Raw genomic sequence first — 23,387 nt, 5'->3', positions numbered from 1 at the left:
AGTAGTAGAAGAAGAAGTAGAATAATAAGAAGAATCGAAGACGAAGAAGTAGTAGAAGAATCGAAGAACATAATGATGACAATAATAATTATTATAAGAATAAGAAGAAGAAGAAGAAGAATAAATCCTTGGTACAAAGGAGATATTCGATATCTTAAGAACCACACGAGCACCATACCTAAACATTTCTATTTCAATCAATGCGTAGACATATTTGTTACGATCACAATATAAATATTTTCATTCTTATAGTGATTTTGATCAGTTGTTATATCTCCTATTTGCAATTTACAATACCAATTATAATCTGACTGCATGCAAGTTATATCAAACTGGTAAACCATCACCAATTCCTAAACAATATACAAAATGCCTCTCCATAAAGAAATCTATCACAAAATCCACCGATCAAAACTTATTTTATTCTGATAGTGATTTTGATCACTTGTTATATCTCCAATTTCCAATCAACCATTACAATCTCATTGCATGTACGTTACATCAAACTGGTTAACCATCACCAATCCCTAAACAACATAAAATGCCTCTCCATAATGAAATCTATCGCAAAAACCATCAAGCAAAATTACATTCATGATCTACAAGAATAACATTCACTTTAAAATGTTCTTCAGACGTCGGTGTTCTAAAAACAAATACTACCGAAAGACAAAATATCAGCTTTCATCGACCTTGCAAAAAAATATTATAATAATCTCCAGAGATGATAATACATACTCTAGGCCCCAAGTGTTTAGGGCAGTTGTTAAAAAAAAATTCAACCAAGATGAATTATATATAATTGTATACAAAATATATACAATGATTCTTACATTTCGTCGTCAAAATCAATTTCAAATATCGACTTCTAAGACTATACTCATTACGAAACACTTATACATCAAGTTATCCTCTTCAAAATTGAAACTATAAGCACAAAGCGCACAAATGCATTCTCAAATAGATTCTTGAATTCTAAATCAATGAATATTTACACTGGGAAGAACAGTATTCTGAAGTCTTCTCATTTGAATAACTCTGTAAATACTTTTTTTTTACCCCAGATAACTTACATTGAAGCAGCGCGCGCGATTGCTTCCCATTTTTGAAAAGATTTTCGGCTGTTTCCTTTCTGCGAAATGCATCACGTGACTAAAAAATATATATTCAATACTTACGCATAAAAATAGTCATCGTTCGTTTTAATTCTTCTACACAGCTCCATAATATATGTGAACATATTGTCTGAATAATAAGACTTCTATTTCTTCTCATCACGCTCATGTTCCGAATGAATGGGCCATACAATAAATGACCCCTTTTTTATTTGTTTGAAATCAAACACATCTATCAACTTTCAAATGCTAAGTTTGAGTTCGAATCGCCCTAAAGGTTTTATAAGTGGGGCGGGGCGGCTGACCATGCTAAAAATCAGTAATATTTATCAAAACAGAGTTTTTGTACTTGTTTACTGAAAAAAGTTGAAGACTAACGAATTCATAACAAGAAAAAGATATTCACCTAAAGAAAATAAACTTGTTGTAATAGATCAAATCCGGTTCAGCGGCACTACAGTTCACAGAAAAGTGAAGATGATTTTCGTTACTATAAGGCAAAAAGATATTGCCTGAACTGTTATTTCGCAATTATTATACGGTTATGGGAACGGTTTGCCGGATCGTATTCGGTGTGCATGCGCCTTAATATATAAAGAAAACTAGATTCTCGTTTAAAATATAATTCGAATACTGCTGCGGGAATTAAAGAGAACGCATTTACTACATCCCTCTCCCATAATACATCATTCAGTCTTTACTCTGTACACGCTGAAAAAAGTGTCGTAAACGAGATCTAATCACTATGTTGAACCTTCTCCCCAGTGCGTTGCTTACGGGCCTCGATGATATTAGGAGCGATCAACTTACGATCCGTAACCTGACCGCACCACGCCATGACGTCGATAAATATCGAAGTCGGATTGATCCGCCAACCGAACTCGCCGGTACGGTAGTCGTTCGGGAATACGTGATGGTAGTTGTGCCAGCCCTCGCCCAGGGCTAGAGTGGTGACGAGGGGGTTTTCAGCTGGGTGGATGGTGTAGTCGTAGGGGTGCTGGCCCCACATGTGGGCGGCGCTGTTCACCAGCCACGTGGCGTTCAGGTTGAGGCAGTACCGGAGTAAACCGCACACCAAATAAGCATTCAACGCAGACTCACCCCAGTAGGTAGGTACGTACGTAGGGATGATGAAGCAGAATAATATAACGAGTGGTAGATAAAACCTGGGACAAGAGTAAAAAAAAAAAAGGAGAATTAAGTATAATAACAAGAAAGAAAGAAGTAAACGAAGTGGTAATACAAGAAGAATATATAGGATGACATAGAGGATCGAGGAGGAAGAAGAGGAAAAGAAGATGAGCCAAGAAGTAGAGGAGGATAGACTCGGGAGGAAGAAGAGGAGAAGAAGAAGAGGAAGGAGAAGAGGAAAAGAGGAAGAGGAAAAGAGGAAGAGGAGGAAAGAAAAGAAAGGAGAAAAGGGAAAGATTTAGAAAATGAAGAAGTAAGAGAAGAATATTGAGGAGAGGAGGAGCTAGGAAAAGGAGAAATATAGAACAAGAACAACAACAATAAGAAAATATAAAAACAGATGAAGAAATCAAATATTGTTTTGGTTCTTGATCAATGTGATCTTGTTTGCAAACGAATATTGTACATTCACTTCTCAAAGAAAATATGGCGCTGTTGGCTTTCCATAGTTGAACCTAATCGGATCAAGCTCACCTATCATGTCTTACTTTAAACGTGAAAAAGCTCTAAAAGTATGTGAATATGTTACACGGTATGCCAGGCGAGCTGAGTTTGAAAAAGTTTAATTGTTTAAAAGTTTAAGCAATATGTTAGAGTGGCGGGCTTAAACAGCGTTGCTTAACAGCGTTTGTACAGTGTACATGAAAAGTAAGCATGATAAACATATCAGCGTTTTCCAATTGACTATGAAAATGACTTTCATATCCAAATATGTTAAAGTTTTACCGATATATATGCAATTTGTTTAACGTCAATGGATACAGGCGGTCCCGTTTTTGAGAAACATTCGCTTCACATTATGTCACAGAAACATAATACAAGAGCAAATAAAAAACGAAACACATGTTTTACGACTGTGACTGTATCAAAGTCTCATTTTTTCTTTCGAGGGGCGGTTTATGGTTCTTTAATAGTTTGATCAGATTTTCAAAGGTAATTTTGTTTGTTTTATTGACAAGTCATGGTGAATTAGGGGTTCGCTGTGAGAGGTATTGCACGGATCTACCGCGTGATAAACCTACCCATATGCGGTGAAAAAGAGAGACATATAAAACATAACAAGTGGAATGCCTCTGGCCGTCTCACCTGCATCACGCGGTTCAATATAGCAGCAGTGCTGACTTTGCATACTACTCTGACTCGCACAAGATGTTCAGTGATACATGGTTACTCTTATGTCCTCTTTTTATGAACTAGACCAATAAACTTACAGAGATATGATGGTTATTCAACAAAAAACCCCAACATGGCCAAAGTTCATTGACCTTACATGACCTTTGACCTTGATCATGTGACCTGAAACTGGAACAGGATGTTCAGTGATACTTGATTACTCTTATGTACAAGTTTCATGAATCAGATCCATAAACTTTCAAAGTTATGATGGTAATTCAACAGATACACCCAATTCGGCTAAAGTTCATTGACCTTTGACCTTGGACATGTGACCTGAAACACGCACAGGATGTTCAGTGATACTTGATTACTCTAATGTCCAAGTTTAACGAACTAGACCAATAAACTTTCAAAGTTATGATGGTAATTCAACAGATATCCCCGATTCGGCCAAAGTTCATTGACCCTAAATGACCTTTGACCTTAATCATGAGACCTGAAACTTGCACAAAATGTTCAGTGATGCTTGATTACTATTATGTCCAAGTTTCATGAATCAGATCCATAAACTTTCAAAGTTATGATGGGAATTCAACAGATATCCCCAATTCGGCCAAAGTTCATTGACCCTAAATGACCTATGACCTTGATCATGTGACCTGAAACTTGCACAAAATGTTCAGTGATGCTTGATTACTATTATGTCCAAGTTTCATGAATCAGATCCATAAACTTTCAAAGTTATGATGGGAATTCAACAGATATCCCCAATTCGTCCAAAGTTCATTGACCCTAAATGACCTTTGACCTTGGTCATGTGACGTGAAACTCATGCAGGATGTTCAGTGATACTTGATTAACCTTATGTCCAAGTTTCATGAACTAGGTCCATATATTTTCTAAGTTATGATGACATTTCAAAAACTTAACCTCAGGTTAAGATTGCGATGTTGATTCCTCCAACATGGTCTAAGTTCATTGACCCTAAATGACCTTTGACCTTGGTCATGTGACATGAAACTCTAATAGGATGTTCAGTAATACTTGATTAACCTTATGGCCAAGTTTTATTAACTAGGTCCATATACTTTCTAAGTTATGATGTCATTTCAAAAACTTAACCTCAGGTTAAGATTTGATGTTGACGCCGCCGCCGCCGCCGCCACCGCCGCCGCCGCCGCCGCCGCCGCCGTCGCCGTCGGAAAAGCGGCGCCTATAGTCTCACTTGCTTCGCAGGTGAGACAATAAAAAATGGCTTCATATCTGCGTGTTCTCGTACGTGCTTATCACGCAACACAATACAAATATACATATTTTGAAATTATCTATGCCATGGAACTTAATGAAAAAAGGTCTCAAGTTACTAAAAAATGAGCCACAGTTTTCCTTTCATGGCAAACCTATTTTGAAATGAAAACACTGAAATTCCATTTAAGTACAATTTCAGCACTTGGGCCCTGACAAAGGCCAGTTTGTTATCAATTAGTTCCCGGTCCCCCATTTAGATAAATAAACAAATAAATACATAAATGATTAATGACATGCATGTCTTGTAAGCTACTACCACTACTACTACTACTACTACTACTACAACTACATTACTACTACTACAACTACATTTACTACTACTACTACTACTGCTTCTACTACTACTACTACTAACTACTACTACCTGACTACTTTTACGACTATTCTACTACAATAAAAACAACTACTACTACTACTAGTGCTATTAGTACTACTAGTACTACTACTACCTGTCTACTTCTACGACTATTCTACAACAAAAACAACAACTACTACTACTACTACTACTACTATCCTTGTCCATTTCATTTTCCATCTTTGGTCATTCTATGCGTGTGTGGGGGGGGGGTGGACAAGTCACCTCAAACCTGCCATCTGCAGTCGAGTAACGGCTCCTGACACTATGACTACCACCACTACTATACTTCTACGACTCAAGGGCGGTGACACAGGTGTGGAGGATGTGTTGACTGGAAAAGAAAATACCACTGGATTTCAAAGAAACCTGAAAAACATTATGCAGTAATCTCTAAAACACGTTGGAATGACTTAAAATAATTAATAAATAGAGCGAGGAGGTCAATGAATTAACCTTGTATCAGATGAAATTTTATTGAATCAAATTTACCTTCTCTGAAATTTGACTACTGGATCTGCCAGGAGATCAGAGAAATCGATTTTCTTTCCGTACTCGAAGACATCCGGGTGTTTCTTGACTAGCAACCAGCCAACGTGGGCAAAGAAGAAACCACGCAATGCATTATGGGGATCGGCATCCGTCTCGGAAAACTTGTGATGGACGCGATGATCTCGTGCCCAGTCGAATATATCATTCTGAAAAACAATTCGGATGACAAATTTATTATCATAAATCATTGAGGAAAAAAAATAATTCTAGTTTTGCAAATCTCTATTTCGATTTATATGTTTGTACTTTTTATGAGTGAAAATAAATACGAATTGATTTGATTCATGCATTTAATTGGGTGTTATTGTTCACTTCTTTGGTTACCAATGTGTTTTGGCCACATTGGTAATTACCAATGAGAAATGAATAACAGATAACAGTACAATATTTGAGGACATATGATATCTTTCTTTCCTAATTAAGCATATTGTAATCAAGCCATTAAAGGGGAATGAAACCTTTAGGACAAGTAGGCTTGTGTCGAAACAGAAAAATCAAAGAATAAGAACAAAGAAAATTTGAGCAAAATCAGAAAAATAATGAGAAAGTTATAAGCATTTGAATATTGCAATCTGTCATGCTGGGGAGATCCTCCTACTGGCAATGCGAAAGGATGTGTGATGTCACGTTTGAACAACTTTCCCCTTGACTGACTATAAAATACCCTAAAAATGTATCTTTTTGCTCATTCTTATGGTGATACAAACTCTTTATCCACGGTGTATTCTTTAAAAAACTGTATTACATGCCCTCCTATAGAAAGAACACATGGTCTACTGATATATGTGATAAAAGAGGCAATTTAAGTGAAATATATACTAAAGTAATGGGAGAGTTGTTCACAAGTGACATCACACATCTTTGTCACATTGCCAATTTGAGGTTCTCCATGGCATTAGTGATCAAAATATTCATACGCTCATAACTTTCTCATTATTTGTCCTATTGTTCTCAAACTTCCGTTGAATTGTTTCTTTGATTTTTCGGTGTTCACACAAGCTATCTTGTTCCAAAGGTTTCATTCTCCTTTAATGACTCGTATCAATCATTTCAAAAATAAATTGATAATATTGATAATCCAATCATGTCCCTTTTGTATAAAACCCCTCTTGAATCAGTACGTGCTATATTTGAAACCAGACGAATCACTTGAATTACTGACAGGGTGAATTAAAACTATGGATGGAAGACAAGCCCCTCCCCCTTTGGTCAAGATGATCTTTTGTCGAAAAACAGTACGCTAATCTTTTTCTGGCAGTGAGAATAAAATATGACCTTTTCGTGTTTCCTTGCCTTTAAAAAGATTCTACAACAAATCTTTACTTTAAATGATAATTTCAACCAGCAAGGGAAAAAAAAATCCTCCCCTAACAATGAAATCCTGGATTTGTCACTGTAAGGCACAAAGAAGAAAGATGTATGGTCATCAAATCTGGGATTATATACCTGGAAGGCCATTGTTTGGCACATGCCTAAGAATGTTCGTAGAGGGAGCTTTGCCTTGTAAGAACGATGAGCCCAAAGTCTGTGTGCTCCAGCGGTTATTCCGAGACCAGTTAAGAAGTAAAGGAAAACAGCTGGATGGATATGAGAGAAAAAAAGCATATTAATCAAATAATCAGTCACCAATCGAGCAATCAATCAGTCAATCAATCTATCATTCAATCATCACTCAATCAAAAATTCAATCAATCAATTAATCAATCAATCAATAAATCGATCAATCAATCAGTTGATCAATCAATCAATCAGTCAGTCAGTCAGTCAATCAATCAATCAATTTCACATTCAATTTTTACAAAATACTGTTATTTCTATATGGCATAACGTTTAATTAAACTTGGGGTGGTGAAAATGTGCTCACTGACGGGTTTGGTACAAATTGACAAATTATATATGTATTCATAAATGTGTAAGAGTTATAAAAACATCTACCATTTAATTTGATGTGGGTAAACCAAGAAGGAAAAACGCGTGTTGTATAATCGACCTCGTTTTATTTAGACTTGATTCTGTCTTTTCTTCTTAAGTATAGAATAATCCCGAGGAGACAGACAATCACCTTAGCATTACGAGCTGATAATACTCAGAATCTTAACAAATTTATAGAAGTCTTATATGACGCACGGAGAAGCAACACAATATCAGAAAGAAAAAACACTGATCGTTTTTAGATTAACTACTTTTCTATTCTTATGGTTTTTAAACATCTGAACATCTTATAAAGTTCTTCGAAGTTCTTTATCCCCCCCCTCCTTATAGTGATTCGCGAACGTCACCGTTGTTGTTGTCTGTTAATTCATATAGAACTTCCCTCAGGAAACCGAAATCCCCTTACTCTCCATGCAATCATTTGACAAAAAGTAGACAGAGTTTTGAAAAAAAAATTAAGGGAGCTACAATTATATGTGGTGGTGGGGTTGACAAGTTGATAATGTTTGTGATTGTGATAAGATTTGTGACGAATATGATAATGGTTATGGTGCGGTAGATGACGATATTGACAATTTTATTGTTGGTGGTTGTGATAATGGCAGCGGCGATGATGATGATAATGATGGTTGCGATGAAGATGGTGGTGGTGGCGATGAAGATGGTGGTGGTGGCGATGATAATGGTGGTGTGATGTTTGTGATGGTAATGTGGTGGTGGTGATGGTGGTGCTGGTTGTTGTGGTGATGATAATGGTGCTGGACTGTTGGTGGTTTGGGTGATGATATGGTGATGATGATGATGACGATAAATAAAGGTATAAATAATTTATGTGTAGTTATTGACGTACGCTCAGTCATTTCTTGCCTCGCTAGGCCTATGTTAACATTCGTACTTTCTCAAATGGATTTAAGTAGGGAAATTTTGGTCACCCACTGGTTCAGGTCAGATTAAAACTATAATATGAACATGATTATGTAACTTACTCCAGGCAATGGTGTACATCTTGCACTTCCAGATGGTGAAGAGGAGAGCGTAGACCGATACCAGATGCAGGAGACACATGAGAACGACATTCCTCCAGACGATCTTTGAAGGTGGCCGCTTCTGCTCCTGTTGGTACCCGGATGGGTAGGGTGTGTGCTCCAGGTCATCCAGGGGGGTGTCTTCCGGAGACACGGCCACGTTCATCACCGGGTTCTTGGGTGCCATGGTGGTGGAATACTCGATAACCTGTTGGGGGAGTTGTTTTAGATTGTTAGGTATGGTGTGTCCGGTCATATCATCAGAATGCTTTTTGCAAGCAATGCTAGTGCATGCATAACTAACCCCAGAGAAGAGAACTGCTCAGAGTATGACCCATCGAGCATGACGGGGAGCTGTTCTGTAAGGGAAGGGTTAAAACCCGATCACGCCATCCGTTCGCTCGACTGGATAGTTGCACAATGCAGATCATATATTGGTGACCACTGACCAGTGGTCAGATTATTAAAGGTTTAAAATGTCCTTTTTTAAATCACAATTGTGAACAATAGCCAACGAACAGAGAGATCCATAGCAACTATTGGTTCACTGCGTTTATAAGAATGGTAAGATCCTTGTCCTTATACGCCGTCTTATAGGTGGTGCAAATAAAAATATATTCAAATAACGTCTCAGATACACGTTGTTGAGACTTTCGTACATGATATGCTTTTTGAAAAAACACACATGCAATTTGATTTAAAAATCTCATTAAATTGTTTATTGCATCATGTTTAACTGAAATGAATAAACCATGATCCATCCACATACCGGTAAACGATAAGACACGTCACCGATAACATACACTTAGACCTTTTCACGAACATTCAAGTTTTATGCATACTTTTTAAACAAAAGGTGATATTCTTGACAACGGGAAAGCTTACCTGCAGCAAGTAAGGTATGCGAACCCTATTCTCAAAGTGATGATTTTTTTTTAAAGTTTTATAGGTTCAAAGAAAAACTTGCTGCTAGGTTCCCAGAGAAGAGAAATAATACAAGCTCAAATGCATGTGATATTTTTTTAAGTCGTAATGGCTGCGCTTCGCGCGGGAGGAAGGGGGCTTGTGTTGCGCCCGGCACACCGACGCACTGTGGGGTTTAAGGGGTTTGGCCTCCAGGAGCCCGTTGCAGAAAGAGCTGCAATCAAACGCAACTTGATTTTCAGCCGATCAACAGCGCGCATTTGGGACTTGCGATTGATTTTTTGACTTGCGTTTAAACGCTACTCTTTCTGCAACGGACCCCAGGGGATCAAACAGTGGTGACACAATTGCTCTTACGATTTTTTTCGGTCTTGATATCTCAGAGTTAGCATTGTAATAAATAGAGTTTGGTGTTCAGAATAATGTAAAGATAATCATTAGGGTTTATTTAGTTATGGAGGTTGGATACTATATTTGGCTTAACATGCAGATATTCTCTCTGACCAATATTATTGTCGCCGGAGCAAATGTCATGGACCCACACAGTAACGCCATATTGACCTATTATAGATGGACATTCGATGGGAATGTTTCTTTCCATATTGGTCATGAAATTCGTCGCCTGCTGATTAGTTATGTGCATAATTAATGATAACATACACTCTGAAAAATAAATGCTCCATGATGGTAATTACGTGTCCAACCAACATTGGGTATTTCTTTGGTCATTTTTATTTATCCAGTGTGATGAAAATGGAGCCTATTCTAAAGTAATTGCTGTTTATTTTGTAACCTTATCAGGATATATGCTTCCCGCATTGGGTAAAATACTGCCAAAAATTGGTTGGACACATAAATACCCTTGTGCTGGTTAAAAAAAAACGGCAAAGAAGACAATCCTCGATCTCATCGGGATGACTTTTAATGGTGTTCTTTGAGAGTATATCGGAAAGATATTCACGATGCTATCTGAGACCAGCAAAATTAAAATGAACAAGCAGGTGATATTTAAGAAAAAGGTGTTTTGTTACTGACTCGGACGTTTTACACACACCACAAAGAACATTATTAGCAAAATACACGTCCAATTTGTGGAACAATTAGGAGAAGTAGTGTTTTTAAATCGCACTTTCTCGACATCTAACCATCATCTCTCACCATGACCAATGTTTATCTCATTGAAAAGAATTACCCAAATTTCGAGTTGCGACTGATTGGAACTCTTTCTGCAACGGGCCCCAGTAACAAGTTATCATTAAATGTAAACAAAAACAAACTAACTATATACATGTATACTTTAAATGTCAACGCTCTAATATTGATATTCATTATCTCGATATTTTTATTGATAATATGAATTTCGATCAAAAAGAAACCAAAGTTTTTAGGTATTATCGATTGCAGATTAAACGGCAATGCACATCACATATAGCTAATGTTGTTACTTCTGTATCACGTGGAGTCGGTGTATAAGGTCAGATCATTATCTTCCTCGCCATACATTGTTTACTATACATAATTCTATCATACTGCCTTATATTTCATACTATAATATTGTATGGGCTTGTCAGAAAAAAGTTGTCCGTATATTTGTACAAACTCAGACCACCGAGCTCGTTCAAACCCATTGTTCCATAAGCTGGGTACCCTTACCATACATGACATTCATTACCTTCAAATTGCTATTTTCATGTATAGATTCCAAATCAGCGAACTTCCAAACAACTTGTTAAAATTTTCCGTTTCAATACGTCTATTCATAATTACCCAACCCAATCCTCTTCAAATATCCACTAAGACATGTTAGAGAATCCAAGAAAAGCTCGTGCCCAAAGATCTATTAGACATGATACAGGCCCCGACAATTGGAACTCTTTCTCTTAATATTCGATCATGCCCAACGAAAAATTCCTTTGAGGCAAGTAAAAAAAAATACCTTCTTTCCAAATATGAATTACAAAGCTGATGTATATCATATGTTATTTTTTTTAATACATGGTTAATAATGTGCCACCATAAATTATGTATCTTTTGTTTGCGAGTATTATTATGCAAACAAACAACCTATATGTATATAAAGCAACGAGTCTTAGGTTTTCAGGCAGGATATCATGTCTTCTATATTCTATGCGGTGTTATTCCTCTTTTCATGACTGTTTACCTCTCTATTCAGTTTTCTCCCTCCCACTCTGTGTTTTTAACCACCCCCACCCTTTCTCTCTAATTCTTATTCCGTTTTTAATTTGATGCTTGTATCATTAATTTTAAGCCATTGTATAATATGATGATCCTTTGTGTGTGATGTGTTTGTAATGTTGACAATGATGATGTATATAATACATATATGAATAAAATAATATAAAAATCAAATCAAATCTCGTTTATAATTCTAAACATATTTTCAAGATGTAACTAATGTAACAACTTCTAATTATAACTCATAGGCGGATCTACCGGGGGGCTGACCCCCCCCCCCCTATTGGCGGAGCAAAAAAAATGATGTACGTTTTTATCTGATCAAAGGCTAGCAGCCCTTAACAGATCCTTTTTTGATCAGATAAAAACGTACATTGAACATTTCTGCTCACGCTTCGCGCTCTTAGTAATAGTTAGATACACACCTCTTTTAGGATAAAAAACATTGCCAAGATTGTTTATAATTTAGAACAAAACACAAGAAATTAATAAAAAGCTCGCGCTTCGCGCTCGCACTATTTAAAAGGCTCATGAGATTACTATATATTTATGTTCATTTATAAGTATAAAGCTTATAGAGAAGTGACTATTGGGACTACCCCTTCAAAAATCAACCCCGAGCGGCCGATCGGGGGAAATGTGCATGGCTTAAAAAAATCCAAGCGCCCCCCCCCCCCCCCCCTATTGGCGAAGGCTGGATCCACCCCTGAACTGCCCCAGGCACAACGGTCGGACAAATGCAGATTTGTTTTCCATGATATCATCATTTATAAAATCACTGTTCTTATTCTTTTCCATTTTACTGGCAGACCTCATGAGCTCAAACCAAAGAATATGGAGTTCGAATATCATTTATTCTCCATTTCATTCTCGAAAGAAACTACATTGACGGAGACAATGACTATATGAAATGAATGCAATGTACACAATAGGTCTATGTCCATGGTAACACGCAACAAAGTATGTCAAAGCAAGGAGATATACGATGGTTGGTTACAATACATAATTCACCTCGATAGCACCCAATTGAGAAATAATGTCTGATAGTAATTTCGCACAGGTATAACGTAGTCTTTGTCGTGCAAACGAATTCACACAATCCTTAATCAGGTTCAGATGAATATATATTCTACTAATTCTGTTTTTTTTTTTCATTTTGCTGCTAACACTGCTGAATGCCTCTATATCATAACATTAACTAACATCGAGTCACTATAGGAAGCAAGAAATACTCAAGGGTCGGGTAAATATTAATAAATGATATTTACATTTAGGCCTATATAGCGCTTCATATACTCTGTGTTACTAAGTGCTTTACATGTAATTATTATTACTCCGGTCATAGGCTGTTCCACACATAAATTTCACCATATCCACTCCTCGAGGAGCATCATAGCCAGGCAACCGGTTGCACACATGCCAATTTAATCAACGTTCACATCCTACCGGATACCCATTTTACCCATGTGTGGAGAGTGACAAACGTGGATAACTGCCTTGCCACCGCATTTAGCAGGCGCGGATCCGGGTCGGGGGGGGGGGGTACAGAGGGCACTTGCCCGCTTCTGAGAAGTAAAATAAAGATTTGTATAAAAATGCCACTAAAACAGAGGTGTGCCCCTCTTTTGAAATTGAAGACTTTTTTTTTGCGTGTCAAAACAGCCCCTGATTTAACAATCACTTCCCAGACTTTTTCTATAACGCAAATTATCTTTTGGTATAAGCCCTTCATAACAAAGTAGTCTTTGTCGAAAATCAGTGAATTAAACAGCAGTGTCGTACTGGACTCTGTATGGATAAACGACATACTAGTACTAGTATTTGCAATTTTCCGTCCGGTCCGAATCGACGATGTGCTGTGACGATACACTTTCGACAATGACCCCTTATCTGTCCATTGTGATCTGAAGGGCGTTTTCAATAGATTCTCAACGTTCCAGAGAGCGTCTGGTCTGGGAGGTGGACGCGAAAATACGCTATTCGCGCCGGGTGGACTCGAACCCTTGACCCTTGGATGAAGAGTGACTGAACCACCACACCGCGACACCTCCACTAATAAATTGTGGGGGCAGGCATTTCTCAGCTTGTCATGATCAAGTGTCATTTTGCATTTAAAATAAAAATGAAGGAATTTTGCAATAAAAAATCAATTATATTTCTTTAATCAGCATGGAATTTCAGAGTGCCCCTTGCTCTACCGTATATGTCAATGTATGCGCAACTATACATCCATGCAATAGCTAGGCCTGCTCGAATCATGCACTCGGAAGCTCACTCACTTATTGGCTTGAACATGAACTGCAAAGATTTTAATATATTCAAGAAACAATGAGTTAAAATGCAATTAATGCCTGCACCATCATTGATATACAAGTTACTGAGCCTGACATTAAACCGAGCATTATAAATAATAACGATTTACGTACCGGTACTAAGTTCAGCTAGCAAGCTTACGAAGAAGACGGATACAACACAAGGACCAGAGAAGAACCAAACATCACATGCACACAGAATCAAACAAATTCATGACAATGAATCGAATTACTCTCAATTCCCAATTGAGGTAGATCTCGCTATGACGTATATCGAGTGTTCATCAGTTATATTTAGCATACTGTGTATGATGTTGCTTAACAGACAGTTACAGTACAACCCCCGAGTCCAATTGTATTTGCCAACTGGGGAATAAATATGAAAAAAAAAAATTGTTTTCATTTTGCAACGTTGAAAGTCAAGTGAAGGTCACACAGGCGTATGTCGTACCTCGTGCTGTATACACACATATCTTCCAATGGCAAATTGTAGCCAAGAGAGAAAGGCATTTTTATTTGGAATACCTCAGTCACAGTTTTGTACCAGCTACATAGGTGCAATTAGGTGGCTTGAACAAAATAAATAAAACAGTTGATTTCGACATGCCGTACGGCCGTCCAAGAGCAAATGTGACAGAGGTAAAATGTATGTGCAGTGTGTCTGGGGGAAGGGGAGTGATGGGCATACCAATGGGGACAAATTTGTGTTTTAATCTACTAACCGTGGACGCAATACAAAGGGGATATTCCCTGTATATTACCTAGTCACATTTTAATGCAATTCATATTAATTATTTTTTTATTTATTGATTGATTGATTGATTTATGTCTTTCTTTCATCTTTCTTCAAATATTTAGTTATCTATCTATCAATTAATTAATTAATTAATCATTGTTTAAATTCATTTTACTCATTTATTTCATTAATTCATTTCTTTAATTATTTATCAATTAATAAATTAATCATTTTTAAAATTCATTTCACTCATTTATTTCATCAATTCATTTCTTTGTTTATCTTCTAATGAATTAATTAATTAATCAATAATTTATCTTTTTTAATTACTTTTACTCATTTGTTTCATTAATTCATTTCTTTTAGACTTCTGAGATGTATGGAATTCTCAGCCGCGGGCTTTTCTTTCGAGGGGTCAATGCATGATTTAATCAAGGGGAATTTCTACCTCTTTGGATATAATTGTATTTGTAGGATGTAGGTAGCGTCCTCGGTTCCCGGGTTACGCTCATATTTTGTGTTTAGTATATGTCCGAAAATGAGTCTGATCAGTTGTTTAAATTCAAAATAATTATGCAGTGTATAGAAACATCGCACACGCACGCCCCCACTTTGGCATTGAAAGTTGAATTAGTCCACTAGTGACACATTTACAAGTGTGTGTGTGGGGTGAGTGTGGGTGTGCACATTGGGAGGTGCCGTGGCCGAGTGGTCTAAGGCGCCTGGCTATCAGGCATGGAAAGTCCGGGGTTCGATCCCCGGCCGCGGCACCTATGCCCGTGAGCAAGGCATTTAATCTACAATACTCTTTTATCATGCTTTCAAATAAATGGAAATGCTATATGCATTATTGGTAACTAGGTGTGTTAATTTGGGGCCCTATGACCTAACTAAGAATGGTTACAACTATCTTAACATCAGGGGGATATATTGGTGATCGTGCAAATACAGAAGGACCTTAATGACTTCCAGATACAATAACAAAATCAAGTCAATGACATTCCATCGTAGAGATAGCTCACACGTCGTGCTTCCGATCGGTCTATTATTGTGAAGATTACATATCAGACATGTGATGATGATTTCTAATATTTCGCAAGATCATTTTCTACTTATTGGCAACAGAATAACTCCTCGAATTAAAGCCAGAGTAGGCCCATGGAACGGTATTGAGAGTGTGCATGGGAGTAGGGGACTTAAATACACACAATCAGGTGGTAATTTTTACAGGTTTTTACTGCCCTCGGTTTTTTTTATTATTTTTTTTTAAAAAGAGAAGTATCCATTTAAACGCAATCGTGATTCTGCAGAATCGTGATTTGAATCATGATTCTAGGGTAAAAAAGTGTCGAATAAACGCACCCTATATCCAAATGATTACATAATTATCTGGAAACATGGCTGATTTTGTTTTCCTTGGTGGCTATGTGCGACACATACACGAGGGAGGGACGACAATGGCGATCATATAACTGTAAGGAAAACGATATATTTCTCCTCCATTAATTGACATTGAAGGATCTGGTAGGGGTAAATCTAGTGTATACCAAATGAGTAAGACTTAATGAATATTTCTAATGCGAAATAAAGTTTAAGCAAATTTATAGAAGGGGAAAGAACCGACGGGTATATAGGCCGACGGTCGTGTGATAGAAAGGAGGAAATAAAAGAACACAAGAGATAGGTCCGACTCGTGTAACTTTAAATTTGAGGACAAAATATGACGTCACATTCAGGTAGTATTCTTACCCCCCCCAGCCTAAGAATAAATAAAATGAATACCCCCCCTAAAATAAAATGAAAAAGGCACCATCCCTGAAGTTGAACCCAGCTTAAAAAAAAATCAATCTGCATGGCCTATCAGCTTTGAATAATTAGATTGAAAATTATCCATGATCTTAAAACCTAGCGGATAACCGGCACCGGTCTTGTTTCAAGAAATCCGGAAAGAGTGTATCCGGGCATGACCGGAACGAAAGACTGCGGTTTGTATCTGTAATATTTTGTAACTGTTGATGTCGATTTATATTCAATGAATATTGAAAGATTAAAAAATAGTTGGTCTAAAAATATACCTTTACAAAAGTAATATAGAGAATAAATCAGCCAATTATGTGTATCTAAACTGGTTTCTATACTGGAAAGGTACCTATTTTGCGACTTGGTAACATACATTGCGATATGAATGTATTCACAATTAAAATGTTGTGCAACATATTGTCCACTGTGTTGGGTAATGTATGTTGGTTGAAAATATATATATTCTGTGCAATTATTATCCAATTGTGCAAATAATACCCAATTATTACTTTATAATACCCAGTCTAGACAACTTTTAACCAATAGTTATGTGGACAGTATACGTTGCCCAGGGTTGGTTAAAAGTTGGGTATTTGTTGCCCTTAAAGAGTGTTGGGTAGTGAATTAGATTGTCATCATTCAAGTTGGTCTATATCACAAGACTACACTGGCCAGAATGTTGCATTATGGGTTAATTAGGAACATGGCCATGCAGGGCCCCGTCTTACAAAGAGTTGCTATTGATCCGATCAATTGCAACTATGGACGGTCAGCAACGTCAACATCTATTATGCATGTTTGTTCAAAATATTTTCTAGCTTTGATGTATATTCATGCATTCATTGTTTTCTTGAAAATTCACTACGCTTCTCTTTGCATAAAAAGGACATTGTGCAAATTTTTCGTAGGAAAAAGTTATGACACTGATGGATTTCCATAGAGTTACGATTGATCGGATCAATCGTAACTCTTTGTAAGACGGGGCCCAGGGGGTCCGTAGCAGAACGAGTTGCAATCAATCGCAACTCTAAAAATCAATCGAAAGTCCCAAATGCGCGCTGTTGATTGGTTGAAAATCAAGTTGCGTATGATTTTTAGAGTTGCGATTGATTGCAACTCTATCTGCAACGGCGCCAAGGTGTGAATAGTTGAGGGCTTAAGATTGTGCTATACTGGTTCGTAACTACTTTACAGACAACTCAAATACAACATTACACCTTTAATCTAAAAGATAACGCCACTAAAAATGAAAATGAAATATTGCACCGCCAGCACATTCTTACTAAGCTTGCATGTCTTTAACTATGTAGATAGTATTTTATCTCGATTCTGTTCTATTACATCACTCTGTATCTTGAAATTATCGTTGTGGGAAGGTCAGGTTGAACGTCGAAATACAATGACCTCTAGACGTTGCGTAAGATAACAGTCCCACTTCAATATATTATCTTGACCTAAATATTAACGTTGACATTCCAATTAACCAACTAATTAGTGATAACAGAGAAACGGTAGTCTATTGTAATTTATCTCGATGATGAAGAGGTAAATATTTGTTATTCAATAAGCTATCCTCAGCTGAACTACTCGCCTCCCGTTCCACTCAATATCACAAGGCATGGCATGCGGTTTGGTATTTCATTTGTGTTTTGATGAGTATTTTCTTTGCAGTCCAGACGAATGTATTTATTAAATTATTTTATTGTATGGTAATAAAATAATGAATTGTTTAATTGCAAAGAACGGGGTTAAGTCAGTACCAAAACGCAATCAATCATTTCATTCACTTTAATCATGTCAATTGTGTCAATTGTCGATATCAGATTTACAAATTATATCGACATTTCTTCTTAAAAATTAATTCTACTATATGAATATAGGCTACCAAAAAGAGTTCTTATCAACTGGATACCTTCCAGATCGCTAGCTTTTATCTTCTCCCTGATTTCAATTTGGCACATTGCCTGACAAAATGGGGAACAGTACAGCAATTAACTGATCTGCTATCTTTTTTTTCAAATAGTACTTTTAAGTAGATCTATGAATTATAAAAAATACCGTATTTCAGAGTTCAGACCGATTTGGAAAAATTTTTCTTCTTCAATCCATTATACAGTAAATATTGGAATCATAAGATTATTTAATCCCGCTATAATTCTATCTAAGAAAGTCGTGATAAGCGACCAACTCCACATCGTTCCCAACATGAGCAGTTCATCATAACGTTTCCTGTGGCTATTAAAAGGGAAGGATCTGGTACAATGCGCGAAGCGCGCTTTATTGTGAGTGCGAGGAGGAAGCCTGAAATACTTTCAAATTTCACTACATTGAAAACAAGGAGATCTCTATAAGGTATTTCATTTCAGATTCATGATGAAATGAATTGACATGACTGTTATATCGTCAATATGAAAGGGTGGGTAAAATAATAGGGGAGCAGGTGAGGACAGCTTTTGTCGTCTCACCAATTTTGAGAAATAGATAAATGATTACATCAATCCATTCCATGGCAGGATGGCATGGATGTTTATTGTCAACATGTCATCAAGATGAATCGTTTTAGTTTTGAAGAGAGAAGCACGTGCATTGCGCGATATCTATTAGTAAATATTAAGGGTGGCGTATCAACAAAGGAGCATGGGTGTACGTGTCCCAGGCGCCAATTTCAAGGGTATTTTAAAGAATGGATCGAAGAGAGGGAAAACGAACATATCTGTTTTCTTTAAAATAACAACAACAACAACAAAATCATCCTTAAGAGTGTATAAATCTGACGAATATACCTGTGTCAAAAATGTATTATTACTTTTTTCAAGCTCAGTCGTTAAATGAAAATAGTGCACTATTGCTCTGGGTGCGTTTTTTCTTTTTCTATAATATACATGAACGTCGCTGAAAACTTTTGATCCAGTCTGATACAGCAGTAATGAAACTGGCGATTATTACGTTCATAATTATGTTAATTGATTGAAATAAAACGGATCATTCAAAGAAGCAGACGAAGAAAAAAATGTTCTCGTTCGTGGGGGTAAGAAGAACAAACACTGCGACGCAATTCTTCATGAGTCCATGAAGTGCATAAGTTGAATAAGGGTATATAGGGATGGTTGTGTTCATAAGGGCCCATCTTTTTACAAAGAGTTACGATTGATCCAATCAACCTTGTCATAATTTTTTTTCTCCAGGAAATAGCACAATGTCGTTTGTAAGCAATGAAAAGCACACTGAATTTTCAAGAAATTGATGAATGAATGGCTTTACATTGAACAAACATGCATTTTAGATTTTGAAGTTGCTGGCTTTCCAGAGTTGTGGTTGATCGGATCAGTCGTAACTCTTAGAAGACTATATAAGCCCTAATTATTTTGCCCCCCCCCAAGATTTATTGGTCGGGAATATAGTTTGGTTAATACCTCAGTCACATTCCCCTAGGGCTATGGCTGCACGGGCCTAATCACAACTGGCAGGCCAAAGATATTCATTTGAGCCAACCACATTGCTCAATTTTTAAATTTGATATTGCTGATTGACAAAAATGAATGAATATGACTGACAATCCAACACTGATTCTAGGGAGGGTACCTACTGAACTTACTTTTTCCAAATTGGAAAGATATTTCACCACTATGGAACTATATTTTCACTGGCGGAAGAATTAGAATAATTTTACTCTCTCAAGTGATGAATTTGGTCCCGTCAGGTGTAGTCTTATATGCTGATTTATTTTTAAAATGAGCCGGTGGAGGTACACTTTTCTGGTCAGATATGGAATGTCAGACATTTATCCTATCCACTGGTAGTAAACATTCAACCCTCGAATTTCCTCCTTATTTTTTATGAATTCTTTTTAAGTGCCACTTTAACACACGAGTCTATGGGAAATGAATTAGGCCTGTGATACCCTATGTATGGCGAGTCGAAAACAGCCATTTTAACATTTTTCGTACCATCAGCTACATGGCTTGAATAAAAGGGCTGTTTTCGACTCGCCGTAGATGAAATGTAACTGAGGTATATATGTCAAAGGAACATGATTGCACCTGCATGGTCATGATCCGACGATGATCAACATGGTACAGAATTGGAGTAACTTTAGGGCGGCCTGAGGTTTTTCCCGTTGGGAGAACAAAAGCTATTTCACTGAATGCAATAAGCCAGGTGCGTTGCCATGACAGTGTATAAATATCCCTTTTAGGCATGCTTGAACCCCTAGGGCCCCATCTTACAAAGAGTTGCGATTGATCCAATCACACACAACTATGGAAAGCCAGCAACGTCAATATCTAATTATGCACGTTTTGTTCAGAATACTTTCTGGATTATGATATTCATACATTCATCATTTCTTCGAGAATTCAGTGTATACTTCTCTTTCTTTACAAAGGACATTGTGCAAATTTGCTACATGTGGAAAAAAATTTATGACACTGATGGATTTCCATATAGCTTAGGGTGATCAGATCAATCGTAACTCTTTGTAAGACGGTGCCCAGGTAGAAATTACCAAAAGAAGCATCCAACCGAATTGGTTTACAGTGCCTATGTCGGATTGTTGGAGTAGGAGAGGAGGATTGAACAAAAAATTAAGAACGCTGCATGGTTGCTGGGTATAACTGGTGAAACAGGGGTAGTATCACACATCCAAAACATTACATTCTAAAATCCCACTCAAGCAATAACTTCATTTGAACGAATTTGACAGAAAATAATCAAATAAGCGTGATAGAAGTTGTAGGCCTATCATGCAGTTCAATCATCTTGGTCTTGATGCAGACGAAGATGACATAGATATTTACTATGGAAATTAAAAATGTGTAATGAAATATATTAAAGGCCTCATGTTGAAATATTATACCCCCCAAAAAAAAAATCATGTTGACTGGAATACCAATAAAAATTTTTTAAACATGCATGTTTAAAACAAATCATGTCTTGGTATCAACGGGCCAATATTCCAAACCGGGATTCCAAAGATCAAGATGTGTTTTGCTCTCTTCAGTATTTCATGAAAAGCTTAAAAAAGTGAAATATCTTGGCTAAGTTTTCAGTTTCTTCAAAAAGAGATTTATATTAATGTTTTATTCAGTTGCATAATTAGGAACACAAGGAAAATAAGGTTGGATGAAAGTGATCTAAAACGTATAGCAAGGAAATTTAGGCTTACTCATCTACTCATGCTGTTCATAATATCAAAAATACATAAAAATAACATTTTGAGAGGGCCTTATGAAAATATTGTATCGTTATAAACGCTATGATAATTACATGTTGTAATTGCCGGGATCCAAAGGCTTATATCTGGTGTACATAATAAAGCGCTTACAGTAATTGCAGTTATAAATATGATTTAGGCCTACATAGGCCTACACTACAGTACACGACTGAGGCTCGTGGATGGGACATGGAAAATGCATATCCGACAAGGCTAATGTCGGGCGAAAGTCATATCTACAAAGAAAATAGACCTCAAATTAACACGATTAAGCAATGTTTTTATAAGCAACACAAGCATATGTAACATTACATTAGTATATTGAATATCAATAACATATTTGTGTTTCAACCAGGAGCAAAGGAAAGATAAAGATCCTGAAATAACACTGCATGGTGAAATCGTAGTAAAATGAAAATATTTTATTTTTAACATAAGATCGACCGGTAACATGAATGGTTAAGACAGACCTAATGAGAACATTTATGTTGAATTAAACATATTTCCTCACTTACCGAGCTTGCTTTCAGCCGGCGAAATGTTCCTCTGAAGATTTACTTGAAAATCTCGGAAGCTGTCCTCTTTTATCACTCTCCGTCAACATTAGCCAGACAGCTAACATACCCAGACATAGCTATAGATAATGATATGCACAGTTAGTCCGATCGTGTGAGCTCCACATTGTTGTGGTGATCGTGACCTTTGACCTCCCTACACGCGTGCTAGCTAGCTGCATATTTTTTTTCATTGGACAGCTGATCTGATTCGTCACTCCACCACGGCTGGGTAACCCCATAGAGATATACATCTCTACAGGTAACCCCCACATACATGTATCTCGCGTTTGCCATCGCACGGTCAATTTTTTGAAATATTTTCAGACGCCTGGAACATTTTTTTCTGAAATTTTAGATCAGCGCTTCTGTCAGCATAATCGATAGGAAACTATTTTTTATCCGTTTGTATGCTGTCTGGATAATCGGCTACATATTAAGTGCGAACATTTATTATTTTCTTATTCGAGCCATGGAATAGGAATAATAAAATATAATAATAAAAAAGGTATTGAGTGGTCCTAGCCGTGCTGTTTCTGAGAGCATACAGATAAATGGAGTGTCTGTGGCGGTAATAAACAGCGCATGACCTTGCGAGGTGAACTTCTGATACGAGCAGAAGATCGCACGATGGTGTGTGTATGGAATGCCAACGACGTGAAGAGATCATAGATATATAACATACTAATTTTCGTTATTCTCTATTAGAGAGATACATGTGAATGGACCAAATTTATATCTTCCTTTAGAAAACAGTACAAAAAATTTCTAGTGAATGATTATTAATTTTCGCAGTTGATATGGCAATGCACTACTTGTACCCTATCTACCCCCCCCCTTTGATTCGTGTCTTTTTGTATTTTTTGTTGTTTTCTCTGTCCCTTTTCCTACATTGTATTCACTACAATGATATGATATTGTGGTTTTTCTTTTTCATTAATATTGTTGTCTTTTTACTATGTTTTGGCGATCCAGCCTTACAGGTTTCTGATAACCTTCATGGAAAGCCACGCAATGTATTATATTATCTAATCACATTATTTGATGTTTCTTTTTATT

The 23,387-nt window shown here is 36.9% G+C and overlaps 1 protein-coding gene across 3 annotated transcripts; it reads right to left on the bottom strand.

Moving 5' to 3' along the window:
• Window positions 1-1,071: 1,071 nt before the first annotated feature.
• On the bottom strand, window positions 1,072-22,438 carry LOC121431731 (stearoyl-CoA desaturase 5-like). 3 transcript variants are annotated; one of them, XM_041629419.1, is made up of 5 exons: window positions 22,290-22,438; window positions 8,556-8,802; window positions 7,084-7,214; window positions 5,578-5,783; window positions 1,072-2,281 (listed from the first exon to the last, which is right to left on the bottom strand). In XM_041629419.1, exons 2-5 carry the CDS (start codon window positions 8,779-8,781, stop codon window positions 1,852-1,854), a joined length of 993 nt encoding a protein of 330 aa, XP_041485353.1. In that variant the 5' UTR covers window positions 8,782-8,802; window positions 22,290-22,438; the 3' UTR covers window positions 1,072-1,851. The 3 variants fall into 3 exon arrangements, with proteins under 3 accessions (XP_041485353.1, XP_041485354.1, XP_041485352.1); XM_041629420.1 differs by lacking the exon at window positions 22,290-22,438 and adding an exon at window positions 14,141-14,341; XM_041629418.1 differs by lacking the exon at window positions 22,290-22,438 and having other exon boundaries at window positions 8,556-8,997.
• Between the last annotated feature and the right edge of the window lie 949 nt (window positions 22,439-23,387).

The sequence above is a fragment of the Lytechinus variegatus genome, chromosome 18 (assembly GCF_018143015.1).
Source record: "Lytechinus variegatus isolate NC3 chromosome 18, Lvar_3.0, whole genome shotgun sequence".
In the NCBI taxonomy this organism is placed as follows: domain Eukaryota; kingdom Metazoa; phylum Echinodermata; class Echinoidea; order Temnopleuroida; family Toxopneustidae; genus Lytechinus; species Lytechinus variegatus.
The sequence above is the reverse complement of the archived record's forward strand: the minus strand, read 5'-3'. Positions and strand labels throughout refer to the sequence as shown.

Bases quoted from the DNA above. Each gene is read 5' to 3' on its own strand.
- LOC121431731 (XM_041629418.1), bottom strand. From the start codon at position 8,850: ATGACCGGACACACCATACCTAACAATCTAAAACAACTCCCCCAACAG. The intron at 7,215-8,555 runs GTAAGTTACATA...ATATCCATCCAG, and splicing joins GATGTACACCATTGCCTGGA to CTGTTTTCCTTTACTTCTTA. The intron at 5,784-7,083 runs GTATATAATCCC...ATTGTTTTTCAG, and splicing joins GCCAAACAATGGCCTTCCAG to AATGATATATTCGACTGGGC.